The sequence below is a fragment of the Phaseolus vulgaris genome, chromosome 1 (assembly GCF_051622355.1).
Source record: "Phaseolus vulgaris cultivar YP4 chromosome 1, ASM5162235v1, whole genome shotgun sequence".
NCBI classification, from domain to species: domain Eukaryota; kingdom Viridiplantae; phylum Streptophyta; class Magnoliopsida; order Fabales; family Fabaceae; genus Phaseolus; species Phaseolus vulgaris.
The window spans coordinates 23,326,158-23,341,105 of record NC_143498.1 but is presented as its reverse complement, the minus strand read 5'-3'; the positions used below and the strand labels follow the sequence as shown (position 1 = coordinate 23,341,105).

At 42.4% G+C, this 14,948-nt stretch overlaps 1 protein-coding gene across 4 annotated transcripts; it reads right to left on the bottom strand.

Moving 5' to 3' along the window:
• Positions 1-1,530: 1,530 nt before the first annotated feature.
• SNM1 (DNA repair metallo-beta-lactamase family protein) lies at positions 1,531-14,602 on the bottom strand. 4 transcript variants are annotated; one of them, XM_068616157.2, is made up of 11 exons: positions 13,941-14,602; positions 13,502-13,682; positions 13,115-13,354; positions 12,882-13,026; positions 12,611-12,665; positions 3,141-3,275; positions 2,987-3,053; positions 2,781-2,858; positions 2,208-2,260; positions 1,896-2,095; positions 1,531-1,805 (listed from the first exon to the last, which is right to left on the bottom strand). In XM_068616157.2, exons 1-6 carry the CDS (start codon positions 14,485-14,487, stop codon positions 3,205-3,207), a joined length of 1,239 nt encoding a protein of 412 aa, XP_068472258.1. In that variant the 5' UTR covers positions 14,488-14,602; the 3' UTR covers positions 1,531-1,805; positions 1,896-2,095; positions 2,208-2,260; positions 2,781-2,858; positions 2,987-3,053; positions 3,141-3,204. The 4 variants fall into 4 exon arrangements, with proteins under 4 accessions (XP_068472258.1, XP_068472256.1, XP_068472257.1 ...); XM_068616155.2 differs by lacking the exon at positions 12,611-12,665; XM_068616156.2 differs by lacking the exon at positions 12,611-12,665 and having other exon boundaries at positions 1,531-1,750.
• Positions 14,603-14,948: the final 346 nt, after the last annotated feature.

The window sequence follows — 14,948 nt, the reverse complement described above, 5'->3', positions numbered from 1 at the left end:
AGGGGTACCTAAAATGTTAACCTAAGTTTAATTAGAGTTTCCTACTCCTAATTAAACTTAGGTCCAGCCCACATTTAGCCTAAGTGGAGCGTAAGGTTCTAGAATTCCTAGCACATGGAAGAATTATAGAACCTACCTCACATGTGTTGAATTTAGGAGCCATCTTCCCATGTGCCAACATTTGAATTTCCCTCCAATTCTCTTTTCATTTTCAGCTCACTCTTGCTATATATAGAGGAGTTTGGTTCATGTAAATTAAAGATTAATACATGAGTGAATTGCTGTCAAAATTATGTCAATATCATTCTTTGCCCAAAACCTCTAAGTTAGGCTTTTGATCTTCCTAAACCATCACCTTCCAAGTAGAGTTGGCCTCACCACTCTCAAATCCTACATATCATGCACCTTCAAGGTCACCACCACTCCTAGGAGGACCTTGCTCCATCTCCAATCCATGAAGCTTCCGCAAATCATCTACAAAACCGAAAAGAGGAGGACACAAATCTATTAGGTATCATAGAAATAACAAAATGGATCTACAGGGTCAATGGACTCATCCCTACAAACAGGTTCATCTTGATCACACGCAACCCTTAATAAGATTCTTGTCAGATTTACTAAGTGAGCCAAATTCTCGAAAGTCTCTAACTTTCTCCCAAGAAATATAGGAAGAAATTTCCCTAAGCAGTTCCTTTCTAGCCCAATGATATCCAGAGGTTGTCCATTTTTGAGGAAATATGAACAGAAATCCAGAACCAACAAATACGATATTTCTATGAACCACCACCGAAAAATGACTTAACGACAAAAGAAATAAGTCAAACCTAGGAGGAGATGAAGGTTGCAAAGGAGCAATGATAGTGAAGGAGGAATGCGAAAGGGTGACAAATGAAGTGGAGGAAATGGAGGTTATTTTTGAAAAAGTAACGAAAACGTTTTACTTTTTGAAAAGCCACTAAATGAATGACATGTATACCTAAGCATTTAAAATTGTCAGATCTACGTCTTGTTATGGAGTGTCTAAAGCCACACACAAAGTTGTTTTTAAACAAGGGGAGTCTTTTCATATGTACACGGACAAGCCTCTTTTCCTCGCCCGCTCAACTTAAGGTTGGAGGTTGTGTATTAGATCAGCAATGTAAAACCATTGTAACCTTAATCAGGTATAAAATTGTTGTAAACTTATAAAATCATTTGTGTTCTTAATTGGACAAGTAGGTATTGTAGTTCAGCTTGAGTTCATAATCAATACAAAAGCGAGCTTTTGATAAAGCTTATATATGTCTTATTTTATCTCTTATGAAAATTAGCCGAGATATCTAAAATTATTAGTCTTTCAATTTAATGAAAATATAAAAAAATTAATGATATATTATTTGATAAAATCTTGTTACTCAATTCTATTATGCTAGTTTTTATTCTTTTTACATAAATTAATTAATGCAAGAAGATTAAAGATATACTTATTGTTATTCAATTATGTTATAATTGACATGATATTATGCTAAGACAAAAAGACAAATGAGAAGATAAAAAAAATTTATAAGACAATTCATATATTCTCAATACATATTACATTCATATTTTATGCTTTCACTTAGTGTCAGAGTATTCTTATTTTTTACAAGTGAAGCTTTCTCATCTTTACGACTCCAACATCAAGTATTGGTGTGCAGAAAGAGATCATCTCGATGATCTGATCATCCAAACTCAGCTCCGGAGAACAGTTGTCATTATAATTTTGAATGCCCTACATTGCAGCTGAAATTCAGTGGCAACAAATGACAAGTATACCGGGGCTTAAACTGAAACAAGCAGAAAAACACATGTTGCATTGCAATTTGAGAAAGTATGTAATCCAATCGATTAGAAGTGTAAATAAAATTCACATATACCTTCTCCAAGCAGCAATGTTGAGTCCCGTAAATTGGTTTTAAAATGGAAAACTTAGATTAACACTTAAATCTCTTTTGGAAAGAGAAGAGAATCAGATACTTTAGCACCTCAACCAGTCTCGGAAGTAGGATTGCATCTTTTCTCGATTAGCAGCATTCCCAACATTCACAGTTGGAATGATCTTGTCAGGTCTCAAAAACTGTGAAGATAAAGATAAATTCACTCCAAAAGGAAAACAATGCAAGTTTGTCGATATCATCAAATAAACTAACATGTCTCGGTGAAAGTAATCACAATATTTAGTTCCGGACCTGAACAAAATCTCGCAGTTCTGTAAAGCTGGAGTGCTCACTGTAGGGAACCCCTGGAAGAAGTAAGAAAAGGGACTCGTGAACTGTGCTGCAATGGTAGATAAATAACTATTGCTACTTCCATACCTTTTAAGAGCTAGTTTTTTAACAATATTTTTTTTTATCAATTTAAAATTAAAAACAATATTAATTATCTTGTCAAATATATCTTAACCTTCACCTAGTTTTAAATACACATTTATCACGGAATTAAGAGAAATGAAAAATATTAAATGACGGAATGAATTAATAATATAAGTATAATGAAAAATAGCATTTTTTATAAGAATGATAACATCAACTATATTTCTTAATTTTTACGTAACAGGAGCCTTAAACAACTTTAAAAGTCTGTTGACACTCAGGGACAATGATCTAGTACTTAGCATTTCAGCATCTCAAAGCAGATCGTTACTATGAAGAAACACTATACCCAGATCCACCACAGTTCAGTCCAGTGCATTTTCAATACAACAAGTGCTTACACTTCATATTTTATAGCAAGAGTGGTTGCCGAGATGCAGTTAATCTTACCATATATCGTGATATTTCCTTTGGTAACAGGTTTAATTAGTTCCAGATCGTTGCTTATCTTCTCACTGAAAGTCCAACCTAAAAATACGAAGGATGAAGTATTTGACACTTGAATTAAACGACTCTGTCGGCACAAATATGTTCTCTATTGATAACTTAAAATACCAAGATGATTCGGAAGTCAAGTTAAAGTATTGGTAAAATACCTGTTGGACGAAACGCCAAAACTGCTGTAAATTGCTCCTTGTAGGTCTTCAAGTAATCCTTTAAGGTCTAAAGTAACAAGTAAAAACATTATCGTGAATTATGATAGACAAAACAAAATTTTAAGAGGAAAAATGTAACGGCATAAAATTAAACCTCAGGTCTCAAAGATGCCATAGGCAGAACATGGATAAGCGTGTTATTTCCATTTGTACAGAGTCTATCTGAAAGGTCGGACCAACCAAAAGCTTGTAAAATCCGTCTTCTTGAAGCATTGGCATAAATTTTTACCTGAATCATAAAAAAGAGGCATAGACGTTGCGTCACTGGATCAAACAGACTAAGAGGAGACATAACAAGTTAATTCAGGGCAGACACACTCATTAGGACAACTCATAGCCGACAAACTTATCATCTAAAGAACGATTTGTCAATGCTAGACTTTATATTTCCTTAACACTATTATGAGGTGTTCTCTTCTCTATGTACTTGGTCAGACACCTTAAATCCAAGTCAATACACAGCCTTCCAGTCTTAAGACGAATAGAACAAAAAGACTAAGTAAGCATTCTAGAACCCTCATACGAGATTCTCAAACGTCACATCCACGTGGAATTCAAGCATGTGAACTGCACGAGCCGGTTTGCAAGAATGAATTCGACGATGTAGAGGGTAAATTTTACATTTTTTACGACATTGTTTTTATTAAGCTCGGTCTCCATCTTACCCTAGATTCCTTTGAAAAGAAAGTACTTTGATGAATGTCGTCCACACCCACTACATCCTAATAGCTGAGTGTTTTTCCGTGCCTTTCATATATTATGCACACACTTTGACATAATTCTGACCTCAAACATGATATTTATTTCTGAGTTTCAAACCTCTTCTCGCCGGTTGTGGGCTTCATTAAATAGTGTTAGCAGGGTGTCTTGACCTTTTCCAATCCTCCTATAAGCGTTTAAAAGGCCGTTTTTTGAGAATCCAAGCCCTACTCATAACCCTACCTTACTAGAGGGTTTTCCTATAAATAGGACACAAAACCCTCACGTTCAAAGTGCTCAAAGATGGAAAAGCTTGAATTGTTCGAGCACAAAGAACTGGGAGAAATTGGAAAAGCTAGAGCCTAATTTAGATATAGCCATCCTACTAAAGCTTGAATACCGAGTCGTACATATGAAAGTCTACAGCAATATATAACTCCCTCTTAGAGTTTAATTTTTTTATGTTCTTGTTTTAACCTTATTATTTTGTTTGCAAATAACCAAATGAAAATCTCCAAGAAAGAAATGGCTTGTCATTTTAAGGAATGAAGGCTTTGAAAAGGGCCAAGAATGCTATCATAACAGAGCAGGATCATTGTACCCTAATGACTTGATGGCCATCTTCTTCGCGTTGAACGGTTTGTCTTTGGTTTCTAATAATTTTATATTGTGTTGTCTTGTGCAGGTAGGAAAAATTTTACCTAATCCCATGGTGGACATCAATTTGTTCTGGTCAAAGTAGTAACTTTAAGCCAGTAAGTTCAAGTGTTCTCTCAACCTGAGACATGTCATATTTATAGGACTTTTTTCTTCTTAGTGCTCGTTAGATAAGTTTAAGTACTAGAAAACTGATTCAAGGGGTAGGAGATGTAAGATACTAGAAAAATGAATTTTGGAATCCACGGATTTTAACTGTTTCTCAAACTTTCAAAATTTTGGTAACAGAAGCATCACTGCTAATCTCACTAGGCCTTCCAAAAATGATACCCCATGACCAACAAATTCATTGCCTAAACCAACAAACTTGTCGCCTAAAGGATGATTTCCCGTTACCTGACACTTACAATTTATATTTCTCTAACACTATTGTTCCTGCCGGTTGACTCGAAATGCCTTCGTGCGCCTACGTCAGTGTTATCAATATCGGATAACGGTTCATATCGGAGACCCCAAAAATCTTTTACAGAGTTATAACGGACAACATAACGGGTTATGGCGAAAGCATTACGATTAAAAAAAATATAATATAAATATATATAAATAACTTCAGAAAATACAAAAATAATGAACGTGTAGTGGTTGTCACATAGATAAAAAATATGGTGTGTAATTATAATGTTTTAAATGGGCCCAAAATAGTGTAAAAAAACCTAATTTAAGTAATTTGTGATTTTTTATTAGGGTTTCAGCGGCACATTGCTGCAAAGCATTCAATATTAAAATTATATTTAATTTTATTAGGGTTTTTTTAGGTTAAAGATGAAATGGGCCTTTGGCCCAAAAACTTAAATAGGCCCAAAAAGCCTAATTTAAGTATTTTGTGATTTTTTATTAGGGTTTCAGCGGCACATTGCTGCAGAGCATTTAAATATTTAAATTTTATTAGGTTAAAGTTGAAATGGGCCTTAGGCCCAAACTTATCTTCCTTATGTTCAGCTCCGCCGCAAGCCCTTCTTCCTTAAGCGCAGCCCCGCCGCAACTCCCGTCTTTTCTCTGCTTTTTTCGATATCTCCAATATCCGTTAGCACTCCGACATGGCAATAGCGGCCGCCATGGGCTGCCATGAGAAATCTGATTCGCCACCGCCTTGTTGTGACGGTGGTCAGGAATTCCGCCACCGAAATCCGCCATGGCGACGCCATGGCCGATAAGTGATAACACTGGCCTACGTCACTCTTTCGTCCAGAATCTTTGCGTTTGCACGTGCCGTCCCTGTGATGAATGCCTAAAACACAGACAAAGGGCACCCTAGAGGCCGTTTGCACTCCGACACTCAAGTCAGTATTAAGGTTAGGAAACACCGAAACTGTGTAACTGTCACTGTATGTGTTTAAGCGGCACAAATGAATAGCGTACCTTGCCAAGTTTGTTATCTTACTATTTATAGAATGAAACTAAGGTTTCATTTTTACCCAAAATGGGCCTTTCTGCCGGAACGGGCCCAACACTGTTGTTACCCTACTCTTAGGATAACCTAGCGAATGAGGTCCCTAACTGGAGTGCAACCTCTGACGGGGAGACCACCCGGGTGCCTCCTCGTGCACCTGATCTCTGGGGTCACTCGCCTCTGGGAGTGCCCTAGTTGTTCACGTGTCATGCATGCAGCTCACCCCTGGAATGCGACCCTCACCGGTCATATCTTTCCAGTGGCTCTACACTTTGTGTTACGTCTGAACGCGTCATCCACTCTACACGCATAAACCCTCGTGATCTAGGCTTCTCCCTTACAGATAACTGGTGTTTGGCCTAGGACCCACCTCTCGTGGCCCAGCTCTATTGTTTGGGTTTCTGATGTCCGGTCTCTTCACATTGTCTAGTGGCACGTCAGTACATCCTGATGACCGATGTCTGACCACTCTTTGGCTCCTTGGCGCACGTGCTTCGCGAGACGTTGGCTCACGCCGCTCGTGGGACCCGCTTATGTGGCACCAACATTATCAGTGGTCAACAACGCCCAAAGACTGATCGGTACATAAGCCCCCAGTCTCAAGTTGTAACTCGTTCAACGAAGAGACTAAGTCCTTGCCCTGGGTGACCTACGTGGCTCTGTGTGACAGGACGTGAACACCGCATAAAAGTGACGTCTTTCTGGGCCTGTCTTATCTGCGCACACGTGTTTTGATCAACGGTTGGGGCTTAACGTCGCTTACGTTTCTTTTCTTTCTTTAAACGTTTGAAAACGCGTTTAATCATTGTTCCATCATTCTCTGAAACTTTGATTGCTCCATCTTCTTCCTCAAGCATTCTCGTGTTTCTCCTACACATTCCAACAACTTCTTGCTATTTGATCAAAGGTACGAACTTTGACTATTGTTCGCACTCGTTTATTGATTCTGATGTTAGATAACTGTCTGGGCGGTTTAATCTTTGCATTTCAGTCGCCCTATGTTCCTTTTTCCTGAATTTTCTTTGGGTTACGATTCAAGAAACCCGGGACTTTGGCGGTGCTAACTCTTGTTATCGTAATGTTGTGTTTGCACACTCTACTTCCGTGCATTCGCATGTTTTATCTTTGTGTTTCTTCTGAAATTTGCACGCAGGTACGGTTTTGAGTAAAGAGAAACGGGTTAAACTAACTGATATCCTTGCTCTTCTCCACGGGATTTCTAGGGATGTGGGCACTTCTCGCCACCACGCCCTTGCTTTTGCCACCGCCGCGCCTTCGCCCACTTCTTCTACTCCGGGAGTCGCGGTCTCTCCCGCTGCCGTCCAACCGTCTCCCACCCCACTCCTTTACAAGGGTAAAGTGGTGGTAGAGATCGACTCAGACGAGAACTCCGCCGAGGGGCCAATCCCTAAAAGGCCCAAGCCTACGCCTGCGATGGCCTCCCGTTCCTCTTCTATCGATCGCTCGGTTTCTCCCCTGGATCACACGACCAATGTTCCCTGCTCCCTGACCTTGGTGGGACAAGCGCTTCTGTGACTCCTCCTGCCCTCGAGCTGCCCCTTGTCCTTCAGCATGTCCTTAAAGGCTGATTGTGGACTCAGATGAGGCCGCTGCGAGGGAGAGACTGGACTTCAATTTTGGGGCTCTTTTTGCTTAGTCTAACGCTTTTCTAACCAGGTCTGAACCGGTAGAAGCCAAGACTGAAGAGGAAACGTCCATGCTGGCTCGTTTGTTCGCTGCCCGTGAGGCTGTGTTAAAATAGGAGTTGGCCCGCCTTCGTCATTCTGAAAAAGATCCTTTTAAGCAACTTCACGTCAAGTGTCGAGAGGTTGCTGAGTTGGAGGCAAGAGTTCTGCCCTTGCGAATTCAGGTCTTCGAGCTAGAAGAGGCTGCTGATGTGTCCCAGTCCAAGATTGCGGGGCTTGAGAAAAGGTCCATCAGTCAAGAGGTGTAGCTGGGTCAAGTGGAGGCCGAACTCCTTCAACAAGCTAAGAGGTTTGAAGAAGCTGAGGTTGAGCTGACCGGAGATGTTCTCGATGCTTATAACAAGGGATTCGGAGACACTCTTGCTCAAGTTGCTTGCGCACATCCTGGGATGGATACCACGCCTTTCACGGTATTAAACCGTGTCGAAAATGGGCAAATCGTTCCCAGGGTCTTTCCTTAACTTGCATTTGGTTGTCAGACAAACAATTTATTATCTGCTCAAAACTTTACTTTCTCGAACATATAGCTGTTTTTATTTCCTTAAATCAAAAACTGCTCTTTGACTTGCTTAACTGCTAACTCATGGTGTTTGGCACCAAAATGTTTCTTTTAGCGTTTTGTTGTATGTTCCCCTCATTGTGAGGAAGGGTTTTAACTGTGGACTAGGTTGTCCCTCCTTGGCGTTCTTGCTTAAAAGGAGAGGTGTTTTTTACAAACCTACTTCTCTACTTTCGAGGCCTCTAATCGCAAGTGGAACAAACTCTCCACTGACCTCGGCTTCGCTCAAAGGCGCGGAGAATTTATCTGGTGAATTATTTCGTTTTACCTTGTCGTTTTCACTTAAGAGGGGAGGTGTTCTCTTACGAACCTACCTCTTCGCCCATGAGACTTCTAACGCGAGGAAAACAAATTCTTAACTGACATCGGCTGCGCTCAAGGACGAGGAGGATTTAACTGACAAACTATCAACTGACCTCGACTTCGCTCAAAGGCGAGGAGGATTTAACTGGCGAACTGTTTCGTTCGACCTTGGCGCTTTCACTCGAGAGGGGAAGTGTTCTCTCACGAACCTACCTGTCCGCTCACGAGGCTTCTAACGCAAGGAAAACAAGGTTTTTAGCTGACCTCGACTTTGCTCAAAGGCGAGGAAGATTTATCTCGCGAACTTTTTCGTTTAACCTTAGCGTTTTCACCCAAAAGGGGAGGTGTTCTCTCACGAACCTACTTCTCCACTCACGAAACTTCTAACGCAAGGAAACAAGTTTTTACTTAATTGTACATAACTGGAGAAAACATTTCAATCGAAATTTGTTTGGCGACCTTGTTAAAAAACCCTTATAAGGGAAAAAGAGTGTTCCCTAGTACCATGTACAACGTTACTGCTTAACTGAAATAAAACTTGAAACCGGCCGTGTTCCATGTGCGAGGAATTGGGCCTTGCTTAAGCGTCTTAAGTCTGCCTGCTTCGTCCCAAGGACTTATGTCATTCTGAAAGAGACAGTCCACGCGGGAGAGACCTGACGTGAAACCAGCGGGACTGCCTTCTCTAGTACCTGGTGTCTTTCTTCAAGTCCTTGGCATACTCTGCTTCCCCTGTGTATAAGTTCTTGAAACTGGTTCTGTTTTTGCACAAAGACTGAATTGATCGCCTGATTGATCATCACTGGGTACCAACTAAGCGATGTGCTTGGCTGTGGTTTGCACAAGATTGGAGGGTTGGCTAAGTACCCCTTCAACCTGATGAGCGCCTTTTTACACCCTCCTTGGTAAGGGAGGTCGCCCCCTCCTCCGACTAGTGTAAATCTAGACAAGACAGACACGCGCCTTTCTGGGTTCATCTCTGTACCGGCCGGAACAGTCTCTGTACCACGCTCAATGAGCAAGGAACCCAGAGGTTTCCCTGATTCTCTCCCGAACACCTCGGGGCCCGGTTTCAGCCTGCATTCTACTATCTTTTCAACCAGACCTTGTGCCGTTTGGCTGAGGATGTTGCTCAACTTGGAGACTTTGATCCCGCGAGCGATTTCTGCTATGGTCTTGTCGGGTTCAACGCGACTGACACCGGGCAGAGGGACCTCCTCAGTGTACGGTGGTCCACTAGTAACCATAGATATCCCTCTCCTTGTTTTGAGGTTGTTCTCGTAGCATCTCTTGACCTCCTTCTGATATGATTTGATGGTAATCACCTTTCCTGTCAGGTCCAGTAGCTTCATCTTCATGTGCCCTGTCGACGGTACCGCCCCTAACCTATTCAGCGTTGGTCTACCCAACATGTTATAAGCAGAGGAGGCATTGACGACAAGGTACCTGATGTTCTCCGTACGTGACGCGGTGCCATCCGTGAAGGTGGTCCTCAACTCTAAGTATCCGCGCACCTCTACCTGGTCTCCTGCGAAACCGTAGAGGCAGCCACCATAGGGCCTCTATATGTCGGGGGATAGTTGCAGCTTGTTGAAAGTCGTCCAGAATATTACATCTGCCGAGCTTCCCTGGTCTACTAGCACACGGTGCACCTTCCTTCCTGCGGTTACCGCTGAGATCACCACTGGGTCGTTGTCATGGGGGGACAACGTCCTCTAGGTCTACCTTGGTGAAGACCAGGTCAACGTCGAAGGCGTCGTCGGTCCTTTGTGCTTCTACTGACATCACTGTTCGTAAGTATCTCCTTCGTTGAGAAGCGATACACCCTCCTCCCGAGAATCCTCCTGCGATGGTGTGAACATCACCGTGCACGAAGACTTCATGCCCCGGGCCACCCCCTGTTGCCGCCATGTCTTTGGTCCCCTATTTTTCTTGCAAATAGTCCCTTAGGAGACCGTTCTTCACCAACTCGTCTAGCTGGTGTCCTAGCACTAAGCAATTGCGTATAGGATGACCGAATGCTTGGTGAAACTCGCACTAGACGCTCTTGTTGGGCCCGAGCCTCTTGTCGATCTTGGGAGGCACCTTCAGCCTCTCTGCTGTGTTTGGGATAGCGATGAGGTCTTTCAATTCTACCACGAAATCGTGCCTTGGCGGCATGTTATCTCTCTCGCGCCCCCTCGCATTAAGCTTTCTTGGTTGATAGGGTTGCTGCTTCACGGGGGTCTTCATCTCTGTCGTTGCCTTGTGCACCCTTAGGGTTTGAGGACGACCTGTCGCGCGCGATCGCGTGGGAACCACGCATGTGCGCTTCTTGCTAACTTCTTCCTCCGCAATATGGGCCACCGCGCGGCGCCTTATCTCGGCGAAGGTCTTAGGATGGTTTCGGATGAGTGACTCGCTGAAGGGTCTGGAACAATGCCCTTCCTAAACGCGTGCACCATCATCTTCCGTCTTTGAGGTTCAACCTTACCACCTGTGCTCCAAAGCGGTGGAGGAACTCTTTCAAAGATTCTCCTTGATACTGTCTTATATCAAAGAGGTCGTAGGAGACGGACGGGGGAGCCCAATTCGCGATATATTGTGCCCTGAACATCTGTGAGTTGCAGGAACGATGTTACATGGCCATCAGGTAGGTTGATGAACCAGTCCATCGTTGTTCCCGCAAGTGTGCTCATGAACAACTTGCACCTCATCGCGTCGGACCCCCCAACCAGCATCATCTGCGTATGGAAGGCCTGAGGTGAGCCTCCGGGTCTTCTGTACCAGTGAAGGTCACCTTGGGTCCTACGAGCGTGGCTGGTAGCACGGCATCCACGATTTCTTGTGAGAACAGTGTTGGGAACTCTCTGGGTGGCGTCACAGGCTCCTGATCTGTACCCTCACGGTCACTTGCGCGGGTTTGTAGATCTTTGTGCAGTTCCTCGCTCATTGCTTGCGACGCTACCAAGTCTGCTTGGATGCATTCTCTGTTTGCTCTCGACGCGGCCATCTCTTCCTGAAGGGCTCGCATCGTCTCCATAACCTGTTGCAGGGTGGGGTCCTCACCCCCGTTTGGTGCAACAAATCTTTGCCTCGTACTTCTCATCTCCTGGATTTTCCTCGTTTTTGCTGGTGGGACAATGTTTTGTATCGAGCCCCACGGTGGGCGCCAAATGTTCCTACCGGTTGACTCGAAATGCCTTCGTGCGCCTACATCACTCTTTCGTCCAGAATCTTTGCGTTTGCATGTGCCGTCCTTGTGATGAATGCCTGAAAACACAGACAAAGGGCGCCCTAGAGGCCGTTTGCACTCCGACGCTCAAGTCAGTATTAGGGCTAGGAAACACCGAAACTGTGTAACTGTCACTGTATGTGTTTAAGCGGCACAAATGAATAGCGTACCTTGCCAAGTTTGTTATCTTACTATTTATAGACTGAAACTAGGATTTCATCTTTACCCAAAATGGGTCTTTCTGCCGGAACGGGCCCAGCACTGTTGTTACCCTACTCTTAGGATAACCTAGTGCGTGGGGTCCCTAACTGGAGTGCAACCTCTGACGGGGTGACCACCTGGGTGCCTCCTCGTGCACCTGATCTCTAGGGTCACCCGCCCCTGTGAGTGTCTAGTTGTTCACGTGCCATGCATGCAGCTCACCCCTGGAATGTGACCCTCACCGGTCATATCTTTCCCGTGGCTCTACACTTTTTGTTACGCTTGAACGCATCATCCACTCTACACGCATGAACCCTCGTGATCTAGGCTTCTCCCTTACAAATAACTAGTGTTTGATCTGGGACCCACCTCTCGTGGCCCAGCTCTACTGTTTGGGTTCCTGATGTCCGGTCTCTCCACGCTGTCTAGTGGCACGTCAGTACATCCTGATGACTGATGTCTGACCACTCTTTAACTCCTTGAAGCACGTGCTTCGCGAGACGCTGGCTCAGACCGCTCGTGGGACCCGCTTACGTGGCACCAACATTATCAGTGGTCAACAACGCCCAAAGACTGATCGGTACAACTACCATGAAATGCCCTCTTCTCCACATCCTTGATCAAACATGGGTTGACCCCAAGTCCAAGGATGGTACAACCACAAATAGCCAAAATTGTTGTTTGCCTATAATGGAAGGTCACCATTATGCACAAGTTTAGACATTGCATAAGGTTAAAATAAACCCGGAAAAAACTTCAAAACCATCAGCAATACCAATCAGATCTTCAAGAAGACAAACCAATCGCTTAAGTATTGATCTCTGATCTGTCTGAAGGATCAAAGAAATAAAGTGAATACTTCAAAACCATCAGCAATATATAGATTAGATCGTCATAAAGAAATAAACAATCCCTTAGGCTATCAATATATATTTTTATTTTTCGTGGCACATCCCTCTTCTTGTCAACATGAAGGACAATTGGAAAAAAAAAGTGTATAGAATGAACGAGTCAAAATAGAAGTCTGTCTAGAAAAACACACATACCCCAAGAGCTTTAGAAATTGCAAGATATACACATTCTTTGCCAATACTGTATGCCCCAACAACCACTAAAGTTCTGTGATGAATTTTGAGGTGGTTCTTCGTAATTTTGACAACATAATTTAGTACATCTTCCTTGGAAGGGAACCTGAACCAGAAATTTGTAAAAACCAATTATTACATTACATATCGTAACCAAATGACAAGACCTGTACAAAACCAGAACAGTGTCATACCTGTATTTTGGGTCGCAATATGTTGTATCCAAATAAAGTACATTCACACGTTGATTTACAAGAAGATGGTAAGCTTGCATTGCTTTACACGCTCTAAAGTCCCCAGTGTGCAAATAGCATTGGTCATTTGGGAGGCTAAAGTGAATCAAAGCCGCACCAGGGCAATGATTAGCTTCTAACAAAGTCACTTTGACACCATCAATCAAATGTTCGGTATTAAATTCTAAAGGGTAGATATACCTGTACAAATAAATATAAAAAAAAGTTAACCCCTTCACCGAAATGCAAGGTGAAAAACATGATCAAGTGCAGTCTGATTTGTAAGTTCATGTACGTGAGCAATCTATAAACAGAGCATCGGATACATGAGAGTTTCTGAGTTCTTACAAAGGATTTACAGAGAGACACATTTGAACAAGCCGTCCCGTGAGAGGAGAGCAATATATAGGGCCATGTGACCATTTCTTGCTGAGGCCACCATAGTGATCGTAATGGAAATGACTAAGAAAATACGCTGAACACCCTTCAACACACCCATACCGAAAAGCATCAACAGTGAATGTTGTCCCTGCATTTACAAAAAAAGAATGTTCATTTAGAACATTTAGAACATTTACAACATTTACAAACTACATGTTTTCTCATTTTCATAACAAAATATAAGGACCAAAAAAACAAGATGGAACTATTCCCAAACTAATTTCACAATCAATTTGTTTCGTCAGTCTCTTAGACTAAACCAAATTGCAGTTTTGGATGTACTTGTTCCATTAAGTCGGTTCCCTGACTCGACATGAATTAGTAGAGTTAAGATAATAAGTTTCACCTGGGATTTTCTTATAAAAGGGACAGGAACGTGTAACCCTATTTTCACCACTGAAACCCTTTCTCTTGCGGAGAGATTTCGTGTTCTCAGACTCTTTCCCTCTGTCGCGCAAAATTGAACCCCAATTTCCAGGTTTCACAATCTTATTCTCAGAAGAACTACCTCCTTCATCAGAATAAACACTCAGACTCGGTCCAGATTCAACTGAACCTACAGCGTCATTTCTTTTGAAACCCCAAATCTGAAACAGGTTGGTCTGCTTCATCTTCTTCCCCGAGCGTTCGAAATCGATTTGTCTATTATTTTTATCTTCCAGCAACAACAGCGAGGACCAATCGGTTCCGCAGCGATAGAAATCGTCGGTGAAACTGCTCTTTCCCGACGGCGTTTCCGATCCGGAGAGTTGCGATGGAAAACCCTCGTCGTCCAGTGAAACGACGCCGGACGAAGCGACGTCGTCATCGTTCAGGTCGTAACCGTCGCCGTCGAGAGGTAACGGCTCGTCTCCTAACGCAGGTGGCGGTGATGCGTCGGTGGATAGCACCATTGCTTTCGTAACGGCGCGTAAATGGTCAAAACTAAATGCTATTTGGTTTTTTAAAATGATCCCGCGGGAAAATTAAAGAGATTGTGATAAATTACACTTCTTAAATATTTTGCGCAGTTTTTTTCTTATGTTGAATTTGTTTGTTTAATTTTATTTCAAAAACAATTAACTTTTATATTTTTTAAATAATGTAAAGTAATATTTTATTAATTGGTTTTCCTAGTAAGTTTTAAATATTTTATAAATTTATATATCTTTAATTGAAAATATTTAATTTATACATTTCTCCTTAATCAAACACATATCTTTCAAGCACTTCTCAACCTTAAAAAGATGGGAGACAAAATAGAGAAATTTATAAACAGAATTATCATTCCCATCTTCTTCTTATCCTTTAAACCATAAGAAGGAAGTGGTCCATGCTCATCCTAAGTCCACCTCCTATCATCATTATTCTCAAC

Excerpts from the sequence above, each read along its gene's own strand:
- SNM1 (XM_068616155.2), bottom strand. The coding sequence starts at position 14,487 with ATGGTGCTATCCACCGACGCATCACCGCCACCTGCGTTAGGAGACGAG. Across the intron at positions 13,683-13,940 it reads CTTTTATAAGAAAATCCCAG|GGACAACATTCACTGTTGAT; the intron begins GTGAAACTTATT and ends TTGTAAATGCAG. Across the intron at positions 2,859-2,986 it reads TTTGGCGTTTCGTCCAACAG|GTTGGACTTTCAGTGAGAAG; the intron begins GTATTTTACCAA and ends TCGTATTTTTAG.